Here is a 21,384-nt window from a genome sequence, read left to right as displayed (position 1 = left end):
CCGGCAGAACCAGGCTCAGGGAGGGGCGGCCATCTGCTGCGACCGGTTGGGGTGAGAGAAGGAAGACAGGATAAAAGACATGCTGTGGAAGAGAGACAGAGATTAATAACAGATATGATTCAATACAGAGAGGTCTATTAACACATAGTGAGTGAGAAAGGTGACTGGAAAGGAAAAACTCAATGCATCATGGGAATCCCCCGGCAGCCTACATCTATTGCAGCATAACTAAGGGAGGATTCAGGGTCACCTGGTCCAGCCCTAACTATATGCTTTAGCAAAAAGGAAAGTTTTAAGCCTAATCTTAAAAGTAGAGATAGTGTCTGTCTCCCGAATCCAAACTGGAAGCTGGTTCCACAGAAGAGGGGCCTGAAAACTGAAGGCTCTCCCTCCCATTCTACTTTTAAATACTCTAGGAACAACAAGTAGGCCTGCAGAGTGGGAGCGAAGTGCTCTAATAGGGTAATATGGTACTACAAGGTCATTAAGATAAGATGGGGCCTGATTATTTAAGACCTTGTATGTGAGGAGCAGGATTTTGAATTCAATTCTGGATTTAACAGGAAGCCAATGAAGGGAAGCCAAAACAGGAGAAATATGCTCTCTCTTTCTAGTCCCTGTCAGTACTCTTGCTGCAGCATTTTGGATTAACTGAAGGCTTTTCAGTGAGTTTTTTGGACATCCTGATAATAATGAATTGCAGTAGTCCAGCCTGGAAGTAATAAATGCATGAACTAGTTTTTCAGCGTCACTCTGAGACAGGATATTTCTAATTTTAGAGATGTTGCGCAAATGGAAGAACGCAGTCTTACATATTTGTTTAATATGTGCGTTGAAGGACATATCCTGGTCAAAAATGACTCCAAGGTTCCTCACAGTGTTACTGGAGGCCAAGGTAATGCCATCCAGAGTAAGAATCTGGTTAGATACCATATTTCTAAGCTTTTCAGCGCCGAGTACAATGACCTCAGTTTTATCTGAGTTAAGAAGCAGAAAGTTAGTGGCCATCCAAGTCTTTATGTCTTTAAGACATTCCTGCAGTTTAACTAGTTGGTGTGTGTTATCTGGCTTTATGGACAGATAGAGCTGGGTGTCATCTGCATAGCAGTGAAAATGTATGCTATGTCTTCTAATGATGCTGCCTAGGGGAAGCATGTATAATGTAAACAGAATTGGTCCTAGCACTGAACCCTGTGGAACTCCATAATTAACCTCAGTGTGTGAAGAGGACTCTCCATTTACATGCACAAATTGGAGTCTATTAGATAGATATGATACAAACCACTGCAGTGCAATACCTGTAATACCTACAGCATGTTCTAATCGCTCTAACAGGATATTATGGTCAACAGTATCGAATGCTGCACTAAGGTCAAGAAGGACAAGCACAGAGATGAGTCCACTGTCAGAGGCCATAAGAAGATCATTTGTAACCTTCACTAAAGCTGTTTCTGTGCTGTGATGAACTCTGAAACCTGACTGAAACTCTTCAAATAAACCATTCCTCTGCAGATGATCTGTTAGCTGTTTGACAACTACTCTTTCAAGGATTTTTGATATGAAAGGAAGGTTGGAGATTGGCCTATAATTAGCTAAGACTGCTGGGTCTAGAGATGGCTTTTTGAGTAAAGGTTTAACTGCAGCCACCTTGAAGGCCTGTGGTACATAGCCGATTATTAGAGATAGGTTGATCATATATAAGATCGAAGAATTAATCAATGGCAGGACTTCTTTGAGCAGTTTTGTAGGAATGGGGTCTAAAAGACACGTTGATGGTTTGGAGGAAGTAATTATTGAAGTTAACTCAGAAAGATCGATTGGAGAAAAAGAGTCTAACTTAACATCAATGGAACTAAGAGTAGCTGTAGATAATATTACATCTGTGGGATGATTATTGGTAATTTTTTCTCTAATGATAAAAATTTTATTTGTGAAGAAGTTCATGAAGTCATCACTAGTTAACGTTAAAGGGATGGTTGGCTCAAAAGAGCTCTGACTTTTTGTCAGCCTGGCTACAGTGCTGAAGAGAAACCTGGGGTTGTTCTTATTTTCTTCAATCAGTGATGAGTAGTAAGCTGTTCTGGCTTTGCGGAGGGCTTTCTTATAAAGCAACAAACTATTTCTCCAGGCTAAATGATGATCCTCTAAGTTTGTGACACGCCATTTCCTCTCCAGATTACGAGTCATCTGCTTTAGGGTACGTGTTTGAGAATTATACCACGGGGTCAGGTACTTCTGATTAGAGACCTTAGTTTTCACTGGAGCTACAGTATCCAGAGTCGTACGTAGTGAGGAGGTGAAATTATTAACAAGATAATCGACCTCTGTTGGGGTAGCGTTCAGATAGCTGCTCTGCTCTGTGTTGGTACAGGGCATTGACGATGATAACAGTGGCTGGATTATATTCTTAAAATTAGTTACAGCGTTTCAGAAAGACATCTACTTTGATAAAGTCTACTCTCCACTGCTGCGTAATCAATTATTGTAAATGTAAATGTTATCAAGAAATGATCAGACAGGAGAGGGTTTTCAGGAAACACTGTTAAATGTTCAGTTTCTATGCCATATGTTAAAACAAGATCTAGAGTGTGATTAAAGTGGTGGGTGGGTTCTTTTACATTTTGAGAGAAACCAATTGAGTCTAACAACAGATTAAATGCCATGTTGAGGCTGTCATTTTTAGCATCAACATGGATGTTAAAATCACCCACAATAATTATTTTATCTGAGCTCAGAACTAAATTAGATATAAAGTCTGAGAAATCAGACAGAAACTCTGTGTAAGGCCCAGGTGGACGATAGATGATAACAAGTAAGACTGGTTTCTGAGTTTCACAGCTGGGGTGGACAATGTTAAGCATCAGGCTTTCAAATGAATTAAAAGTCTGTCTTGGTCTTTCATTAATTAATAGACTGGTGTGAAAAATTGCTGCCACACCGCCCCCTCGACCTGTGCTTCGAGATTTCTGGTAGTTAGAATGACTCGGGGGTGTTGATTCATTTAAACTAACATAATCATCCTGCTGCAACCAGGTTTCTGTAAGGCAGAGTAAATCAATTTGTTGATCAATTATTAAGTCATGTACTAACAGAGACTTGGAGGAGAGAGACCTAATATTTAATAATCCACATTTCACTGTTTTACTCTTTGGTTCAGATGTGGATACTGTATTGTTCTTTCTTTGTAAATGTTTAAGTTGTTTGTTGCTGGTTTTTAGTTTGTTTTTTGTCTTTTTGGAAGCAGACACAGACTCTATGGAGATGGGTTTTTGGGGGGTTAGCAGGAGGAGAGAAGCTGCAGAGAGGCGTGTAAGACTGCAACTCTGCTTCCTGGTCCCAACTCTGGATAGTCATGTTTTGAGGGGTTTAATAAATTTGTCGATATTTCTAGAAATGAGAGCTGCTCCATCCAAAGTGGGATGGATGCCATCTCTCCTAACAAGACCAGGTTTCCTCCAGAAGGTTTGCCAATTATCTATGAAGCCCACATCATTTCTGGGACACCACTCAGACAGCCAGCAATTTAAGGAGAACATGCGGCTAAACATGTCACTCCTGGTCTGATTGGGGAGGGGACCAGAGAAAACTACAGAGTCCAACATTGTTTTGGCAAAGTTACACACCGATTCAATATTGATTTTAGTGACCTCCGATTGGCGTAACCGGGTGTCATTACTGCCGACGTGAATTATGATTTTACTGAATTTACGTTTACCCTTAGCCAGCAGTTTTAAATTTCCTTCAATGTCGCCTGCTCTGGCCCCTGGAAGACAATTGACTATGGTTGCCGGTGTCTCTAGCTTCACATGTCTGAGAACAGAATCACCAATTACCAGAGTTTGACCCCCAGCGGGTGTGTCACCGAGTGGGGAAAAACGGTTAGACACATGAACGGGTTGGTGGTGTACCTGGGGCTTCTGTTTAGGACTATGCTTCCTTCTCACCGTTACCCAGCCGCCTTCTTTCCGCAGCTGCTTGGGGTCTGCCGGGGAACAGCTAGCGGGGCCTACGCTATCTTCGGCTGCACCAGCTACGGGGGCCTGGCTAGCTAAGGGTGAGAGAAGGGTGCAGAGCCGAGTCTCCAGATCAGTAATCCTGGCCTCCAGAGCTGCAAATATGCTACATTTGTTACAGATATCATTACTGCTAAAGGAGGCCGAGGAGTAACTAAACATCTGACACAATGAGCAAGAAAGTGCAGAAGGGACAGGTGAAGTAGCCATGGTGCTAACGGGTCGGCTACGAGCTAAGCTAGCGAAACAGTACAGAGACAGTGAGTGAATACTTTGGCTATAAATTAGGTAGTGAGTACACAGAAAGTGTGCTTCGGATGAAGCACGTGAAGATTATACTGTGAAAAAAAAAAAGAATGTATTTAAAAGTTGTTAATTAAACTGTTAAGCAAATAAGCTACTCAGAAACACCACTGTGTTTGAGCAGGAACAGGAAGCGATACTATACCACAGAGCGAGCGAACACCAAGTGACAGCGCCACCGACAGGACAGGATGAGAAGCCTCATCCTGAGGCTTATGCTTTTAACTATGTTAGCTCTCCTGAAGCACTGTTGCTGACACGTGGCATGTTCAACACTGATCAACATGGAATTTAATTGAATTGATTGGTAGATGAGCATTGTTCAATAATCAGTTGACCAGTCTAACCTGTTGAGCCAGATTTGGATGGAGATCAGATCTAAGTGTAGGATTGGTAGATATCTGTCCACTGACATGACTTAGTAAACAGAGAAATTCCTATATGGTCATATCATATCACTCACGTTTCTCTCCAATGGCTCCAGGTTTTCCTTGTTATTAATTTATGTACCTTATTTAAAGGGCACCCATCAGTCTTAGCTAGAGCATACTGTGAATAACTCGGACCCCACACAGTTGTTTATGGCTTTATTTGTGACCAATGTCCCAGCGTGGTCAGCTCTCCAGCTGTCCTCACACACACCTCCTCTTCTGGTTTCCGACCTCGCTATAAAAAGGGAAAGACCTTGTTAGATGAATCACCTTCACCTGTTTCTCCAACCTCCATGGCACCACCCGTTGAGCTCACTGCAACACCCCTCATGCAGCTGAGCCAGGGGCACACCTCTGCCACACATACAGTGCTCTGCATTTTTGTAGTCTTTACCTTACAATATTAAGCACCTTGATGATACTATATCAACAAAATAATTTAATCATCATTTAAAAACTGCACTTAGTATTTACTCTGGTTATCTTTGCCTAATATTTAAACTTGTTCAACGATTTGAAACATGTAAGTCTGACAAACGTGCAAAAAAGGAAACACAGCAATGCTCAGATGTGCTCAGGCTTCGCTCAAAAGTTCACATCCACACTCAGATATCATGCTACTTGCACATACTTACTGTGCTGTGTTGTTTGTGTTTGCTGGTGAAATGGGTGTTTCTCTGGTACATGGGTCGGCAACTCTGGGCACGCGTTCCACAGCTGGCACACGAAGGGTTAACTGATGGCACGACCATAGCTGGACTGGTTATCCAGCTGTGGTGATTTTTCGTTTTTATGGGCCGATTGGGTTTTTTTGTTGTTGTTGGTTTTTTGTAACGGCATGAACAATGAGAGGTGGTGGATTGGCCAGATGCTGGCCGGTGTGTAAATATAACTCAGTTGTTTGGTGGTGACTATGGCGGAGCTTCCACAGAGGCAACAGGTTGATGACGGAAAGGGGAGGCAGGAGGAGGAGAGACCCGAGGCAGCCGCCGGTCCGAGTGTCAGGTGAACTGAACTTCAGTCTGTCTGGGTCAGATATAAACCAAGTTTAGGTGTAGTTTATTTTCGTTGTGCTAAATTTTTACTGCCAGATACAATAACTCGTACTGCGTACCAGCTAGCATGACGGAGTTTCTATACAGCTGGGTGGGTGCTATGATGTTACTGAGTGAACTTCATTTTATTCATAAGGTTAGTTAGTAGAGTTGCCAACCGCCCCTTAAAAAATGTAATGGTCCGTCATTCAGAGAAAATATTACGCGTTTCGTATTGAGCTGAAAAGGAACATAGTTTGTCCTGTACTTTACCCATAATTGAAAAAGACACAAAGCTGGAGTTATTCTGTTTCTTTACGCTGCACAGCTGCCTCTTCTCCTCCCATTCTCTCCCCCTCCCTCCCCTGTTAATACTTCAATCATGAAACTGATCAATGATCAGCTGATCGGCTTTTCTCTCTTGTTTGTTTATCTCCCACTTTGCGGCAGAAAGAGGAAACCAGCAGATGTTGCGCTAAACAACAGCAGCACGTTTAAGCTTGATCAGCTGTTGTTAGAATTTATTTAATATTAATTTCTAGTATCAGCTGATGTTTGCTGGAGCCACAGCTGTAAAAGCTGCTGGTCATGATGTCGGTTTGGATATGTGGTGAGAGGGAAACATGAAGATGAAACCAGGAGATGTCCTTACTGAATCATCAGAGCTGAACAGGTGATGGAGAAACAGGTTTACCTTTTAGGTGACATGAATGAGTTGAAGGGAAGTTATGAACTGTTTCTGAGAGACAAATAACACCAGGATCCTTTTCTAAGCAGCTGACAGCTGGTAACTGTGCAGGGGCGGATCTAGCAAAGTTTTGCCAGGGGGGCAGGTAGGGCATTAACAGGGAAAGGGGGGCACAAAGAAACAAGACAGACATCACTGTCACAACAAGCGTTTGTTTTCATTCAAAGGCTTTATGGCTTTTCCTATAATACTTGGTGGGCCGGTCTCTAGCTAAAATGCCCGGGCCGATTTTTGTCCCAGTCCAGCCCTGGGCACGACACGCAGTGAATTAATCTGAGACAGACACATTAGTTGTGCCACTTCTTTTTGTCTCTTCTTGTCTCTTCTTTTTGGCATTTTGTCTCGCACCAATTATATCGTCAGTTATATCGTTATCGCAAATTTTCAAATGTATATCGTGATAAATATTTTTGGCCATATTGCCCTGCCCTATTGGACAGTGATTACTGGAAGTGTTTCTGAGCTCATGCAGTGACTTTACCTGCCAGAATCATACGTTTCTTAATGTAGTGTTGCCTGAGTACCTGAAGATTAAAAGCATCCTGTATTGATTTTCAGCCTTGATCCTTGCAAACAGAGATTTCTTTAGACGCCTGGAATCTTTAGATGATATTATTGTACTGTAGATGATGGCATATTAAAAGTCTCTGCTGCAGCACAATTTAGTTGTGTTTTTTGCAGATTTGTCACTCCGCCCACTAGTACCACGTCTTTTGTTACCCCCATCCCAACATTTTTCACATGTTTTGTTGACATCAAATCAAAAATAAGCTCAGTTTAAACATTAGATGTGTTTTCAGTGCTCTACCGTGAATAAACTAGGGGTTTATAAGATTTGCAGATGACTGCGTTCTGTTTTTATTCACATTATACAGCGTCCACAAGATTCTTAGAATTTAGGTTATATTGTTGTTTTCTGTCCAACACTTCTAATTTGTAATGAAGCGTTCCAGCTTGATTTTGTATATCTCATAGTAGTTACACTTGTTCCTCAGTTTTTCTGTCTCATGTATGATCTTTTGGCTTTTGCCTCTTTCTGGACCATTTTGCTGCAATTCTTTGCTCCTACCGACTGCACTTCCATGTATGAACTAGGCCTGGATTAAAGGATTTGGATTTTACTCTCTCTGCCTCTGGTGTGTCCTGCATTTTTGTTCTCTCTCCTGTGGAGTTGTTACAATATTAAAGTCATGAAAGGTGTTAGTGGATGAACTCTGTTAAAGGCGGTACTGAAACGATGCATTGAAAAGTGCTGCAAACATACTTTTAAAGCACCAGGAAAAGAGTAATTTCACATCTGTCAGTAATTTGATAGGGTTTTCACACAATTTTTTTAAGTTGATTTTGTTTTTCATTGTTTTTTTTATTTTATTTTATTTTATTTTATACATTTTTTGGATAGCAGAAAGAGATGACATGACATGCAGTAAACGTTTGGTGACCTGAGAAACAAACCAGTTGATGTTACTCACAGCATCTGAAAGCAGAGCTCTCAGATCACACATTTTTTGAACGAACAGAAGCATCTTGAATCCAAGAAGGAACATCGGTTAAGTTGAAGCTCAGGAAATCTGTGCAAGGAGCGTGCGTTTGAGGGCAGACGTGCAGTTTTGAACATGAGCAGAGAAAAGGGGCGTTTTAAGGGAGAGCAGTGCAACATTAAAACAAGAAATCACTCTCTTCATTAAGCAGGATATTGTAACCCCATGGGTAAAAAAAATAAAAAGTGAAATAGGAAACAGAATCTGTCATCCAAAACCACAAGAATTATCTTTGTGCTTGCACATGTGATAAGAAGATGGAAACACAAACACCTTTCCTTCTTAGGAAAGGAACACCAAAATGGAACTGGCCCTTTGAGTGTGCTTAAACAAAACCTCATAAAACTGCATTCAAGTTTGTTTAGACTCTTAAATTTACACTTGAGGAGACAATTACTCTCAGGTCTAAATAAGTGCAATCTTTTCTGTTCAAAGTTTTGTTTTTTTTACTGGATATTTTCACAGTATAGACTATATAAACAGTGTTCTGCATCTGTTGTAATCTCAACTGTCCACTTAGCCCATTTATAGATGCATCACACAACCACTTACCCACCAAACCAGACTTTAAGACTTTTTTAAGTAAAAAAAAACAAAACAGAAACGATAAGCGCTCCAAGAGTGCAAACCTTCACCATGGTAGCTCAATCTCTGAGCAGTACTTACTCTTAAGGGAATAGTATTAAGTATTAAACATCCAACAGACAAAATTTTTAAGAAGTTAGTTTTAAAGATAAAAGACATTTTATGAAAGTTTGATTTTGTCTAAAAGGTCAGTAGTTGAAAGTAATGTGATATTTAGAATCACCACATATCCTCCCCTATGTAGTCAGTACAATTTATTGACCTTGAAGAAGTCAAATGTGAAAAGCACATCACGACTGAACAATTCAGAAGTTACATGTTACAACTGCTTCTGTTCTGCACATGTCAAAAAATCGTCAAGGAGAATGCGTGCTGGATTTGCTGGATTGCTGGATGCAATAAAAATACTCTTTGTAACTTAAAGGGCAAAATATTATTTTTAGCCTTAAACATAATTAATAGTGTCCGTAATTTCACTAAATCTCCTAATTTTAATAATTTCGATTTTATAAATAATTTATTTGTATGTTCTCTATATTTAACATTATGAATCATTCGTATCACTTTCTTCTGTAATAAGTTCAGAGGTTTTATAGTATTCTCATATGTATTCCCCCAGACTTCAATACAGTAACTAAAATATGAGAAAAACAATGAAAAATATAAAATGCGCATTGTTCTATAGTCTAATAAGTCTCTTACATTTCCCAAAATATAAATGTTTTTAACCATCTTCTTTCTAATATACTCAATATGTGATTTCCACGTCAAATTTTCATCTACTATTACACCCAAAAAAAACGAAATTCAGTAACTCTATCAATCAATTCTCCATCAATGGACATAATGACTTCATCCTCCTTTACACGATTGCCAAATATCATGAATTTCGTTTTTGTCAGATTCTAAGATAATTTATTTACATCAAACCATATTTTTAATCTTAACATCTCAGAAGTCATAATTTCAACCAAATCTTTCAAATTCTCTCCAGAGCAATGACGTGTTCTGCACATGTCAAAAAATCGTCAAGGAGAATGCGTGCTGGATTTTAAAAGATTGCATCGTGTTTGAGTTTTTTTGTAATCCAGTGAGAAAATGTTAAAGGGAGACAGTCCTTCCAGTTGAGTTGCATGGCCAGTGAAAGTGCAGAAGGATAGCATGTTACGATTGTGAAATGATGTGCGCCTTGTAGTGCAAGACCGGATGTAGGAGTGGAGGGTTTTATTGCTTCTTTTAGTATTTAAGAGAACATATTGTAAATTGACTGCAAGAATAGATGCAGTCTTGGATAAGTCCATAACATCTGTAATGACTTCTCTGCTGTAGTGATCTTTCTTTTGTTATGTTCTTGTCTTTCCTCTGTATAGTAGTTTATAGTAGTAGAAGGCATACCTTCAAATGATTTTAATGCTAAAAAATCGTCAAGCCTCCACCAAACATCTGTTGTTACGCTACAATAGCAGATAGAGACCCTATGGAATAATGTAACCCCGAATGTTGAAAGTTGTAATACACATCTTCTTTCATTTGTCTGGTACGTAAGTGGTCCAGTGATACCCTGCTTTTAAGCATTCCTCGTGTTCGATAGATTACACACTGTCTTTCTAATCCAATTTCACAAATCAAAAAGAGCTGGAGACTTGTATCGCTCCCTGTCTACCTCCATACCAGTCCACCTGTTACCATGAGTCCATGCAGCAAAGGTAGTTTCCATTCCTTTCTTTCACCCCTGTTTATCTCAGTTGTGCAATTATCTTCCCGTCACTTTGTCTTTCTGTGTGTTCTGATGTATCTACCTGACTACTTTTTTTCTCCTCGCCTGTCTCTCACTCTCGTTTTGCGTATCACTGTGCCTGTGATTAAGTCGTCTATTTCTTCCTTATGCCCGTGTCTCTGTCATCTGTCCAGTCTTAGCTCCCTCTGAGTTAAACAGGCCGAACAAATAGATTACAAACAGTGGGTAGAGTGAATCTAAGGAGGAAGACAATCTGAATTTGTTGTGGATAAAGAATGAGGAAAGAGGCTGTGCAGTCAAAGAAAGCCAGTGGAGTCAGAGTAAGGCTGTATTTGCCTGAGGGGAAAAGGCTGAAAAGTAGCTCTCGCAACAGATGTGCGGGGCAGTAAAGTGTAATTGAAATGCCAGCAGCAATGGTCTTATCTCCCTGCTACAGGAGCCTGCTGCCAGTCTCAACATCAGTTAGATGTCATTTTACCTAAGTCTGAATCAGCCTGCCACAATCCGCAATCCCCATTCCTCTGATGCTAGACAGGAAAAAAAGGGGAGAAATGAATGAGGGGGAGGGAGAGGAGAAAGAAGAGAAGGGAGAGAAGGGTGGGGAGTCTGTAATAGGATTTCAGTAGCATCCAGTTAACTTCCACCACCTGGACTTAGTTGGTAATTTGATATGCCCCATCAATAGGATTCATTTAGCTCACCGCAGCATTACCATTGCCATTCATTTAATTTGACTTTTTCAAAAATATATTGATTTATTTCTCCCTCCACATTTTCCCACTCGTCCTGATCCTAATCACGGTGGAGGAATGAGGGAAGGGGTGTTCCAAAATATTCTAGCTGTAAAAAGTAGACCAGACCAGAGGAGGTGAAACGCCAGACACCATGACTTTCCTCTGCGCTACAGGCAGAGCTTAATGTTTCGGGCCTGGCAGCATCCCTATGGGGAGAACCATAATGTCCTCCCAGATTAGAGGCTGGCACTCCTCGGAGCTGCTGCCTTTTATCGGGAACTTTGTTACCACAACATGGGATCATCTGCAGGATATTAAAGCTGCCTTATTTCCTAACTGTAATGTTAATCTTTTGTGATTTTGTGTGTTATCTGTGTTGCTCTGACAACCTCCATCTGAGATTTTACTTCAGTTACAGGTTTATATTTTTCAGTCTTTTTCATGCAACATGTGGCAGAAATGATTGGAAAGGGGTTGTTTTTATTGCTTTAAACGTCACGTCTAGCTGGATTATAATAAGCATAATCACATACAAATCCAGGCTTGTGATGGTTTTGTGTTGAAAAAAAGTTTTTTGTAAAATTGTATTCTGCCGTTCTTGAAGGCCGGACAGGGTGTTAAGTTCCTTTTTCTTAATCGAAATGCAAATAATTTTTTTTCTGTATGTTTGAACGTCTCATATCTTTACAGCTGCTGATTTTCTCATTGTCTTCTTTCAACCATCGTTTTTGCATTATATTTTTTCACTTCGGTGATATGTTGCACTACTACAAGAAATATTGACTCCCTCTCCGTATTTAAGACACAGCTCAAAACACACCTGTTTAAACTGGCTTATTCGCTTTAATGCTGATTTTATCTGTTGTCACGCTCTGTTTTGTAATTTTAACTTATTTTATGTATTTTATGACTACTGTTCCTTTTATTAATTGTGTTTTTTGTAAGGTGACCTTGGGTTTCTGAAAGGCACCCTCAAATAAAATGTATTATTATTATTATTACAAAAAAACCAAAAAAAGTGAAATGGTATTTTAGAAAAACTAAAATAAAAACTAACTTTTATGCTACAGGTACGTTAGGGAAAACAGTGGTTAAAGACTGTGGCAAGACCAAAATTATTGCAATCAAGCAATAATCTTACACTCTCATTGACTTTGGAATGGTTGCTTCCAAGACAGGGACAAGACTGCAACCACCGCTTCCTTGGTGCAAGAGTTGGCAGTTCGTCTTGTAATCGGAAGGTTGCCGGTTCGAGCCCCGGCTCCAAGAGTCTCGGTCGTTGTGTCCTTGGGCAAGACACTTCACCCGTTGCCTACTGGTGGTGGTCAGAGGGCCCGGTGGCGCCAGTGTCCGGCAGCCTCGCCTCTGTCAGTGCGCCCCAGGGTGGCTGTGGCTACAATGTAGCTTGCCATCACCAGTGTGTGAATGGGTGAATGACTGGATGTAGTGTAAAGCGCTTTGGGGTCCATAGGGACTAAGTAAAGGGCTATACAAATACAGGCCATTTACCATTTGCTTTAAGACGTTTCACCTCTCATCTGAGAAGGTTCTTCAGTTCAAGGGTCAAATGGTGGAGAGTCAGATTTAAGCCCTATGGGAGTGTCTGCCCAAGAGGGACATGGACCCCCTATTGATCCTCTACCTAATCACACGAGCTGAGGTGTGAAAACGGGCGTAGGGCACAATCAGCTAAGGTTTCAGGTGAACTCATTGTAAAACCTAGCCCCACCCTATCATGTGACTTAGTGAGGTCAAATGGCCCAGGATGTGAGTGGGAGTTAAGGCGTCTGGGGAGGGATCTCGAAACTGGATTATAGATGGCAGACAGTTGGTGTCGTAAGCCGCGGTGGCTTACCTTACCTCTGACTCTTCGGATAGCTCCTGGAGGGAAGATGAAGGGAGCATCCCAACCATCTTTTAATCAAATTTTGAATTTGGGATCTCAGCTTGACAGAAAGGTTGCCAAACCATGTACTGATACATGTAACAGATAACAGAGTCAACAGTTGCTGTATAAGTAGTATAAAAATATAGTTCAATCACAGATATAGTTTGCGATTGAATGGGGCAAGTTGTCAGTTACATACAATCTGTTTTTTCTAATATTATAATTATATAATAATAAGTGTGATTAAAAAAAATAACACATCTGATACCATCTGTTACAAATCTGTTTCCATTTTCATACAGAGAAATTCACGTTAAGCAGAACTGAAGATCGACTGCTTCCACTCAAATCCCAGCCGAATTTCACAGATTTGAAACTGAAATTCAGAATTTCCTCCACAAACAGTGACATGCATCGCAGAGTTGCATTCATCCGTGCAAACTAATTCGTATTGATTCCAACATGTTGGCGATCTTTCTGCATTTAAAAGTTAGATGGCAGTTATTTGCAAACTTTCTCCAGTCAATCTAAGAGTGACTGAAGTTTGTCCAAGTTGGTTCCAATTGCTTGGAGACAGGTTGAAGTTGCTGAATGCTTATCCTCTGGGCAACCAGGTGGTCCCTGTAATTACTTCCAATCAGTCACCAAACACAAAAAATAAATCCTTGCATCACTGGAAACTAGACATTTTATTCAGTTGTGACTAAGCCATAAAACTCATCAGAATTACTGCAATTATATTTTTTAACGTACAAAACGAATTAAAGTTAATCTCTACACAAGCACACAGAGGCTCCGTGTTCGTTAGGTTAGGGAAGTGTGTCTGACTTGTTTGATTTATATACTGCGTTATTCTACTGTTATAAGACAGACTAGAATTACTGACCCACACATATAGTTCTTATACACACACTGAACATTCTGGACATTGTTTTCACTTCATCACTTAAATCACTTTAAGCATATTTGCACTGCACAAGACACTAAATAATGTGGATTGCACAACACTGGACATTATATTCTTCATTTCCAGTTAATACTTGTACAGCTGCTGTTATTGTGTGTATATATATATATATATATTTATATTTATATTTCTTCATACATTCTTATATATTTCCATACTGTGTATTGTGTATTTTGTTGTACAGTTATTTTATTTTCAACTTTAATTTATATATTTTATCTTATTCTTTCCCAGTTAAATTTACCCTTCATTCTAATTTGTGTTGTACAGTTATTTCATTTTTAACTTTAATTTTTATATTTTATTTTATTTTATTCCTTCCTAGTTAAATTTACCCTTTTTAATTTTCATATTTATTTCCTATCTTATTCATAGCCTCTTCTTTTTTTCTTTAGGTCACGAGCAGTTGTCTAAGCATTTCACTGCATATCGTACTGTGTATGACTGTGTATGTGACAAATAAAATTTGAATTTGAATTTGAATTTGAACTAACACTGAAAGTAATAGAAAAAAATAGTTAAAATATACACTCTTTGAAACTGAAACTAAACTGATTTGAAAACCAGAATTTAAAAACTAAAAAGCACCCCTTTAAAACCCTTAGGATAACTCTGTCTTTATGCTGCTACTAGCTTTGAGAATTTTTAATGTTTTTTCTTTCAGAGGGTCATTTTCAATGTGGTCAACTTCTCCAAGACAAAGAGCCTGTACAGAGACGGCATGTCCCCTGTAGTGAAGTCTACCAGCAGGCCAAAATGGTAAGTTTGCAACGACATAAGCAGCATTCCCAGAAGCAATATGTTAAATAATTAGTGCTCCGATTGTTGTTTAATATTGTCCTACTAGAACAGAGTATTTATAGACTTTCTGCAACTTTGAAATACTTTTCTTCTCCACCTGGCAGCTGACCCACACATTCCTAAGCACATAGACAGACACACACACACCCTAAAGACTGATACTTTAGATTTCCAGAGTGGATGCGTCTGGGTGCATTAGCATGTGATCCATTGGTTGCCAGTATGATGGCTGTCTGATGTAATAACGCTTGACTGATGGATGCAGAAATGTGTGTGTATGGTTGCATGCATATATATATGTGTGTGTGTGTGTGTGTGCGTGCGTGTGAATGGATAGGTATGGCAGGAGGGAACAGGGAGGGTGCGGTGGGGTTGGGCGTAGCGTCTGCCAAGCAGACTGGTGTATCCAGTGGGGCGAAGAACAGGATAGCGTGATGAAGTGTTGCCATCCAAGAGAAGCCCTGACATCTGTCATCAGTTGATGGAGGGCATCCGCAGAAACGCCAGGCATCTGCCACCCTGAGCTGTGTGCGTCTGCTAGCCTAGCGCTCGCACCGACCATGCCGTAGCATGCCGGTCGCAGGCTAATGGGAAGAGACAATGGGCACGACACCAGAGAAGTGGAAAGATGAACTGCTGTCTGCAGTACAGTACAGAACAACACGATGCAGCTTAGCTCGGCCTCCTGGCTCCTTCTGTTTTGATTTTATGTAGTAGTTGCAAGTTTGTCTGTTGTGCGTGTAGGGGTATGGCTTTATCACAGCGCACCAGCCTCTCCCATTGTCTCCTCCTGCCACTGACTGATTTACAAGTGAAGCTAGCAGCCGTTTGCTTTAAAATCGGTGTTTTTTTTCAGGTAAGTTTATTTATACTGCCGAATAGGCTACTGTGACGACAGTTTAAATCGACAGTAATTTATATGATAATTTCAGGTAATTAATGTCCCAGGTGACGAAAACCTGGTTCTGCATAGCCTTAACTTCTCATTTGACATAATCTTGAATTGCTGAGGAGTTAATCTGCGCAGAGCTCTCATTGGGTCATTTAGTTCCCAAAGCTTTTCTAAATACTCTAATCATGCAACCTCGCCCATGTTTATGTTCCAATCGGCGCTCATAAAAAAGTGTTTAAGTGACGGACGCAGCAGGAGGTGACGTTACTGAGGCCTGACTCCATTTACCTCCTCAGGCTAATACTGTTTTAACCACTCCTCTCAGCACTGTGGCGTCTAAGGGGGCATAATGTCTCCTGCACTCGTAGAGACTTTTCCACTGTCAGGGGCGTCCAGGACCACAGCTGACATTGTTTGTGTCCCCACAAAGTGGTCAAGATGCTTTTAACACAACCTCCTCTATTTGACTTTCCATGAGCACAACAAAGCGCAGACAGCTCCTAAAGTAGCAATCTTCTTTTTGACAGCTACAGATATGGAATAAATAAAAAGGCAGAGCATGGAGAGCTTCGCCTGTCTGATCCAAACTCACACAAGACAGGATGAAGAAGGTACGAGAGAGAGAAAGAGAGAGAGAGATGGAAAGAGAGGGGGAGACTTGCAGAAAAAGACAGAAAGGATAGAGGAAGAAAAACACAAAGTACAAGAAAGAGATTACTGAGACAGGTAGACGGGGGAGGAGAGCGGGGAAAGGTTGCCCTCCGACTCCCACCGCCCACCACCCAATGTCTGTATTTATCAAAAGAATCGTCAGTATTAGCTCAGGAGTTGAAGCCTTTATCTCCCTGTGCAGGTGCCTTATGTCCTGGGGCCCCAGCATCGTTTGGTGCTAGAGGCTGCAGGGCTCAGCTTGCTTCGGCTAAGCTGGGCATTTCAGAGAGAGACAACTGGCAGATTACAGTCCAGCAGGACGTTTGTTGCTACAGGTGGAAGGATCTGTCCTCCATCCCTTACTCCATCCTATTTTCGTCCATGACTCCTCCAGCTGTGAGCTGACAGGGGTCACTGTATTTTATCACATTGAAACAGAGCTATAGGTTGCAAATATGTTGTTGAACAAAATAATTTAAAATGACTACTACTACTAGTTTACATTAATCCTTATATGATTGCCAAGAAAGTTTTTCAAGATTGAATTGACCATCAGCTTTAGCAAAGAGGTTCCTGTTTTATTTGGTACTGCAATTTGGCTCGTGGAATTACAAATCGATTTAAAGTTCAGTGTTTGCAAGTCAAAGGAAAGAGAGTGAGCCATATTTTCTCGTACTAGTCTGTCGAACACAACAGCCCCCTTGGTGACACTAGGTGCCAACCGCACTCCCTGCGGTCTGCTAGTTGTTAGACTGCTAGAGCAAAGAATTGCTCAGCATCCTTATTTTCTGGGATAAGCTAATTAGAAAGTCAAAGAGCGTGGTGTAATGCAGCTGCTGGAGGCCAGAATGCCGTGGGGTGGGGTAATGGCCAAGACGGTTGCATGAGACTGACTGCATCAACCGGCAGATGCCTCATGCAGAGTCTCGTGTGGGAGTGGGGTAAGACTAGAGAGCACAGGACGACGGCACCGAAAGTGGAAGATATTAGAGGGCTACTGCTAGCAGTTATTTTTGTTTCATTTAACATGCAGATTTTAAAAAAAGTTGAAATGTTAATAATAAGTCACAGAGTCCAGCGCAACCACTTCAGATGTCTTGTTTTATTTATCCAACAGTCCAGCCCTCAAACATCAGTTTGTAGTGTGAATTCTCACATTTATGAACCCCAGAGTGGAGATTGTTTGGTTGATAAGTGATCGATTAACTTTATGATCAATAACTCTGATCTGGGCTACGATACAGCAATTAGTCTAGCAACTGAGCGGCTTTATAACCAGCCAGCGTCATAAATAAAGTTTTGTTCTGTAAATTCTTTTAGCTTTACACTATACAGCAGATATGTTAGATTTTACATTTGTTTTGGATATTATTGGGAATTTGAATTCCCCCCAAAAAGATCTGCAGTGTGCCTTTTAATTAACTTTCCAGTTTTTCGACACTCAGTAGGTATATGGATAAAAATAGCTACACCTCTAACTGAGCCAGCAGATGAACAGTCAGAGTTGGAGGAAATAGGTTGCCAAATATTGCTTCTAAAGTTAGAACCAGTCAACCTTGGGCAAGGGTAAATGCTTTTTTCCCCTTTTCTTTATAGAAGTCAACAATAAAACAGAAGCCTGCTTTTCAAGCAATTGTGCTCAGCTCCAAGAGACAGACAGAGTTAGTCAGTCGATGAGTCCGTCAGCGTCGTTTTGCTTCTCAGCCACAATCCTTCCTGTAAGCGTGTGATGCAATAGCTTAGTGAAATTCTATTTGGAGATGTCTGTCTCTCCATCCGGGTGAGTGTTAGCAGTAATTGTTCTGTCAATCAGCAAGGCTGCGTCTCGCTTGTTTTCCTCACCACCTGGTATGTCCTGGCAGAGGGTGAGGGGCAAGGAGAGGTGAGACACGGGGAATAACGGAGAAAGGATACCTCCATTGCTCTATGTGCCGCTCCCTGCTCACCTTTGGATGTCTTTACAGTGTTATATTTGTCCTCTTGTGTTTCCGTTCTCACCTCCCTCTTATTCAATTCAATTCAATCTTTATTGGCAGACTTCATGTCCATAAAAACAAGACAGAAACACCCCCCCCCCCCAACACAAGGTATAGACCATTAAATATATATAAGTATATAAATAAGTACATAAAGCATTTGTAAAAATCGTATGTCCCATGTTTTCCTTGGTTTGTCTTACTTCTGCTTACTTTAATTCAGTTTTTCTTTTATGTTCATTTTTCCCCGTTGTCTTGTCATCTCAACTTTTTGCATAACTTTAATTTACCGTATTTTTCGGACCATAAGGCGCATTAAGCGAAACAAAACAGATAAGTCAAACTTTTCTGAACTCATTCTTCTTGCTTCCTCCACTTCTGCACCATTGATTCATTAATGTTGAATTCTCTCACAGCTGCTCTATTCCCATGTTGTTGCAGTATATTAATGACTAACCTCGTATTGTGGATGGATTATCTCAGTTGTTCTCCTGACTGAAGTTTGGTCCGTTTACAGCATCGTGCCATGCGATTGCATTTGTCCCTGACCATCGGGAACCCTCACGTTAACTTTTATAGAGTGGAAAAAGGTTAGCATTCATCCTCTAGCTTCACTGTGTTTGTGTTATGCTAACATAGCAGCTGTGTCGCTAGCGATCATGAAGCACATCATTGTATACCAGCTAGCCCAACTTTAGTAAACCTACAAACCTCACTGCGGTTTAGTTTTCTGTCTTGATTTATGTTGGAAGTGATAGCAGAGCTGTATGTTTTAATTTATTCAGAAATCTCTCAGTCAGAACTAGGGATGGGTACCGGTATCCGGTGCCATCATGGCACCGGTTCTGACATAAACGGTAGTAACCAGACCGAAAAGCAGCGCGCATTTCGGTGCTTTATTTCGGTGCTTTTTTTTCCTGAGCTGTGATACACTTTCTTCTTCCTTACATTTCTATTGGCGGTTGGCAAACAACTGAAAGGTGCATTACCGCCACCAACTGGTATGGAATGATACACTTTAGATTCTAGCCAATCATTTTACGTTTCGAGGATAGTAGGCGGGTCCAGGTACGTACGTTCTTTTAGAGCAGAGCTACAGATTAAAAATGCCCAAGGCAAAGCGGTCAAAAGTCTGGCTGCACTTTACAGCAAAAGATGCAAACTCAGCAGCCTGCAACAAGTGCTTTAAGCTGATACTGTCAAAGGAGGTCACACTTTAAATCCGATGAACCTAGCCCTGCCAGTGTAGCAGAAATGATGATGGCAGCAGCAGCCGTTCTTCTCTGCGTGAGTAGCTTAATGTTGTTCGTGTGTAATTTACGTTGAGTAAGCTAACCGCGTTATTAAATTAATGCATGTAAGGTGAACTAGCAAACACCATCATAGCTACATGCGGCTGTCTTCTTGTTTGATGTCAGATACCCCCTTCACCCTGGCCAAAAAGGCTAAAATGACCGAAGAAAAAGTGGAAAACAGCTAAACATGAGAGGTTTTTGGACAAAGTTTGTGTTTTTTCCATTGTTTAAGCACTGCTTCCAGCCCAGAGTGATACCATATATGCCCTATACCTGCAGAAAAGACTAACATTGTTATCTTTTTACAAAAAAAACAGCTGAACATGAGAGGTTTTTGGACCAATTTTGTGTTTTCCATTCTTTAAGCACCGGTTTGGGCACCGTTTAAGCACCGGCACCGTTTCAAAAGTACCGGTTTGGCACCGGTATCGGATAAAACCTAAACGATACCCATCCCTAGTCAGAACATGCTATTGTCACGGGGCCGAGTGGCCTGTACTGAACAGGACTCAGGTGCAGAAACCCAGAGCAGAGATGGCAGATGATGTGACAATTTATTAGGCGTAGTGCAAAAAACGTAGCAAAGACAAAAAACAATAAGACGTGGAGTTTGACGAGGCGTGGCCTGGGAAACGTGGCTAGGGCGAGGGAATGAGGCCTGAGATGTAGAGTGGAGCTGAGCAGGGAACAGTCACACTGAAGAGAGAAGATAGTGGAGTTAGGGAGGTAGTGGAGGCAGCTCTGAAGTGGCAAGTTGTAAGGGTGGTAATTCTTACTTGCAGTAGGGGACATGGAGTGTTGAGAGGGGGGTGAGAGAATCCAGGGAGGGCTGAGTGGCGTGGAAAGGCTGACCTGAGATCCGGGGCTTCAGATGGAGTGTGATGGCAGGACGGCAGGCAGGTGAGGCACAGAGGGATTTTCAAAATGATTGCTTGGTATCCTGAGTCTGGAGGTGGAGCGTGAGCCAAGGTGAATACAGCACAAGAGAGTCTGGTTAACAAGATAAATCACAGCAAGAACTTGAAGTATAAGGCCTGTTACCAACATGTGTTGATGACGAACTGGCAGTGAATGAACATCAACGTGTGGCTTAAATCCCTCTGGCTTGATTGCCTGCAATAGGCTCCAGGTGTGCAGGAGCTGGAGGAGTTGGCCCTGCCCAGGGGCGGATCCCAGGTAGGTTCAGGAGCCTTATGGAAATTCCAGCCACCCACTGCAGACCATGACAGTTATATCATGTTTAGGTGGAAACTAGCGAGCTAACTTCCTGTTAACTTCTAACGCTGATAAAATTTCATGAATTCTGTTTTCATGGATGTTAAACGTAATTGTTACACCTGGTAAAGCAGCAACGTTGATCATTTTTTTTAAAAAGATGAAAGAATTTAGACCGTTTTTAACTCTTAGTGATGCCGCAGTGTTCGTTTGACTTTGGGACATGAAGTGGACAGACTTTTGGACTCAGATTACTCTGCGAGGCTCCTGACTACGGTAGCCGTAATGCTCCGACAATCCATCAAGCGGAGCGGCTTCATAGCTTACCACATTTTTTGACAGATCTGTGAGTGCCGTGTACCACATAAAATCGGTTCAAGGTCAGTAAGCACAACCAGAATTCATACATAAGGCACACCGGATTATAAGGCACAAAATTTTAGTTTTAAGTGCGCCTTATAGCCCGAAAAATACGTTACAAGTCTTCCTTCCCTCAGCTGCATTTCAGGTATTGGGATTTTCAATGGCTCTGTAAACTGCGCTGTCATAATGTCTTAGTAAGAACTCATAAA

At 41.1% G+C, this 21,384-nt stretch overlaps 1 protein-coding gene across 3 annotated transcripts in view; it reads left to right on the top strand.

The window, feature by feature from the left end:
- Positions 1–21,384, top strand: part of agbl4 (AGBL carboxypeptidase 4) — a 370,527-nt gene that overhangs the window by 131,593 nt on the left and 217,550 nt on the right. For all 3 annotated transcript variants that reach the window (XM_085151358.1, XM_085151353.1, XM_085151357.1), the window contains exon 4: positions 14,647–14,741. In XM_085151358.1, the coding sequence (XP_085007484.1) occupies positions 14,647–14,741 (95 nt within the window). The remainder of the gene's footprint in view (positions 1–14,646; positions 14,742–21,384) is intronic.

The sequence above is a fragment of the Neolamprologus multifasciatus genome, chromosome 23, assembly GCF_963576455.1.
Source record: "Neolamprologus multifasciatus chromosome 23, fNeoMul1.2, whole genome shotgun sequence".
NCBI lineage: Eukaryota > Metazoa > Chordata > Actinopteri > Cichliformes > Cichlidae > Neolamprologus > Neolamprologus multifasciatus.
This window is presented reverse-complemented; position numbering and strand designations above follow the sequence as displayed.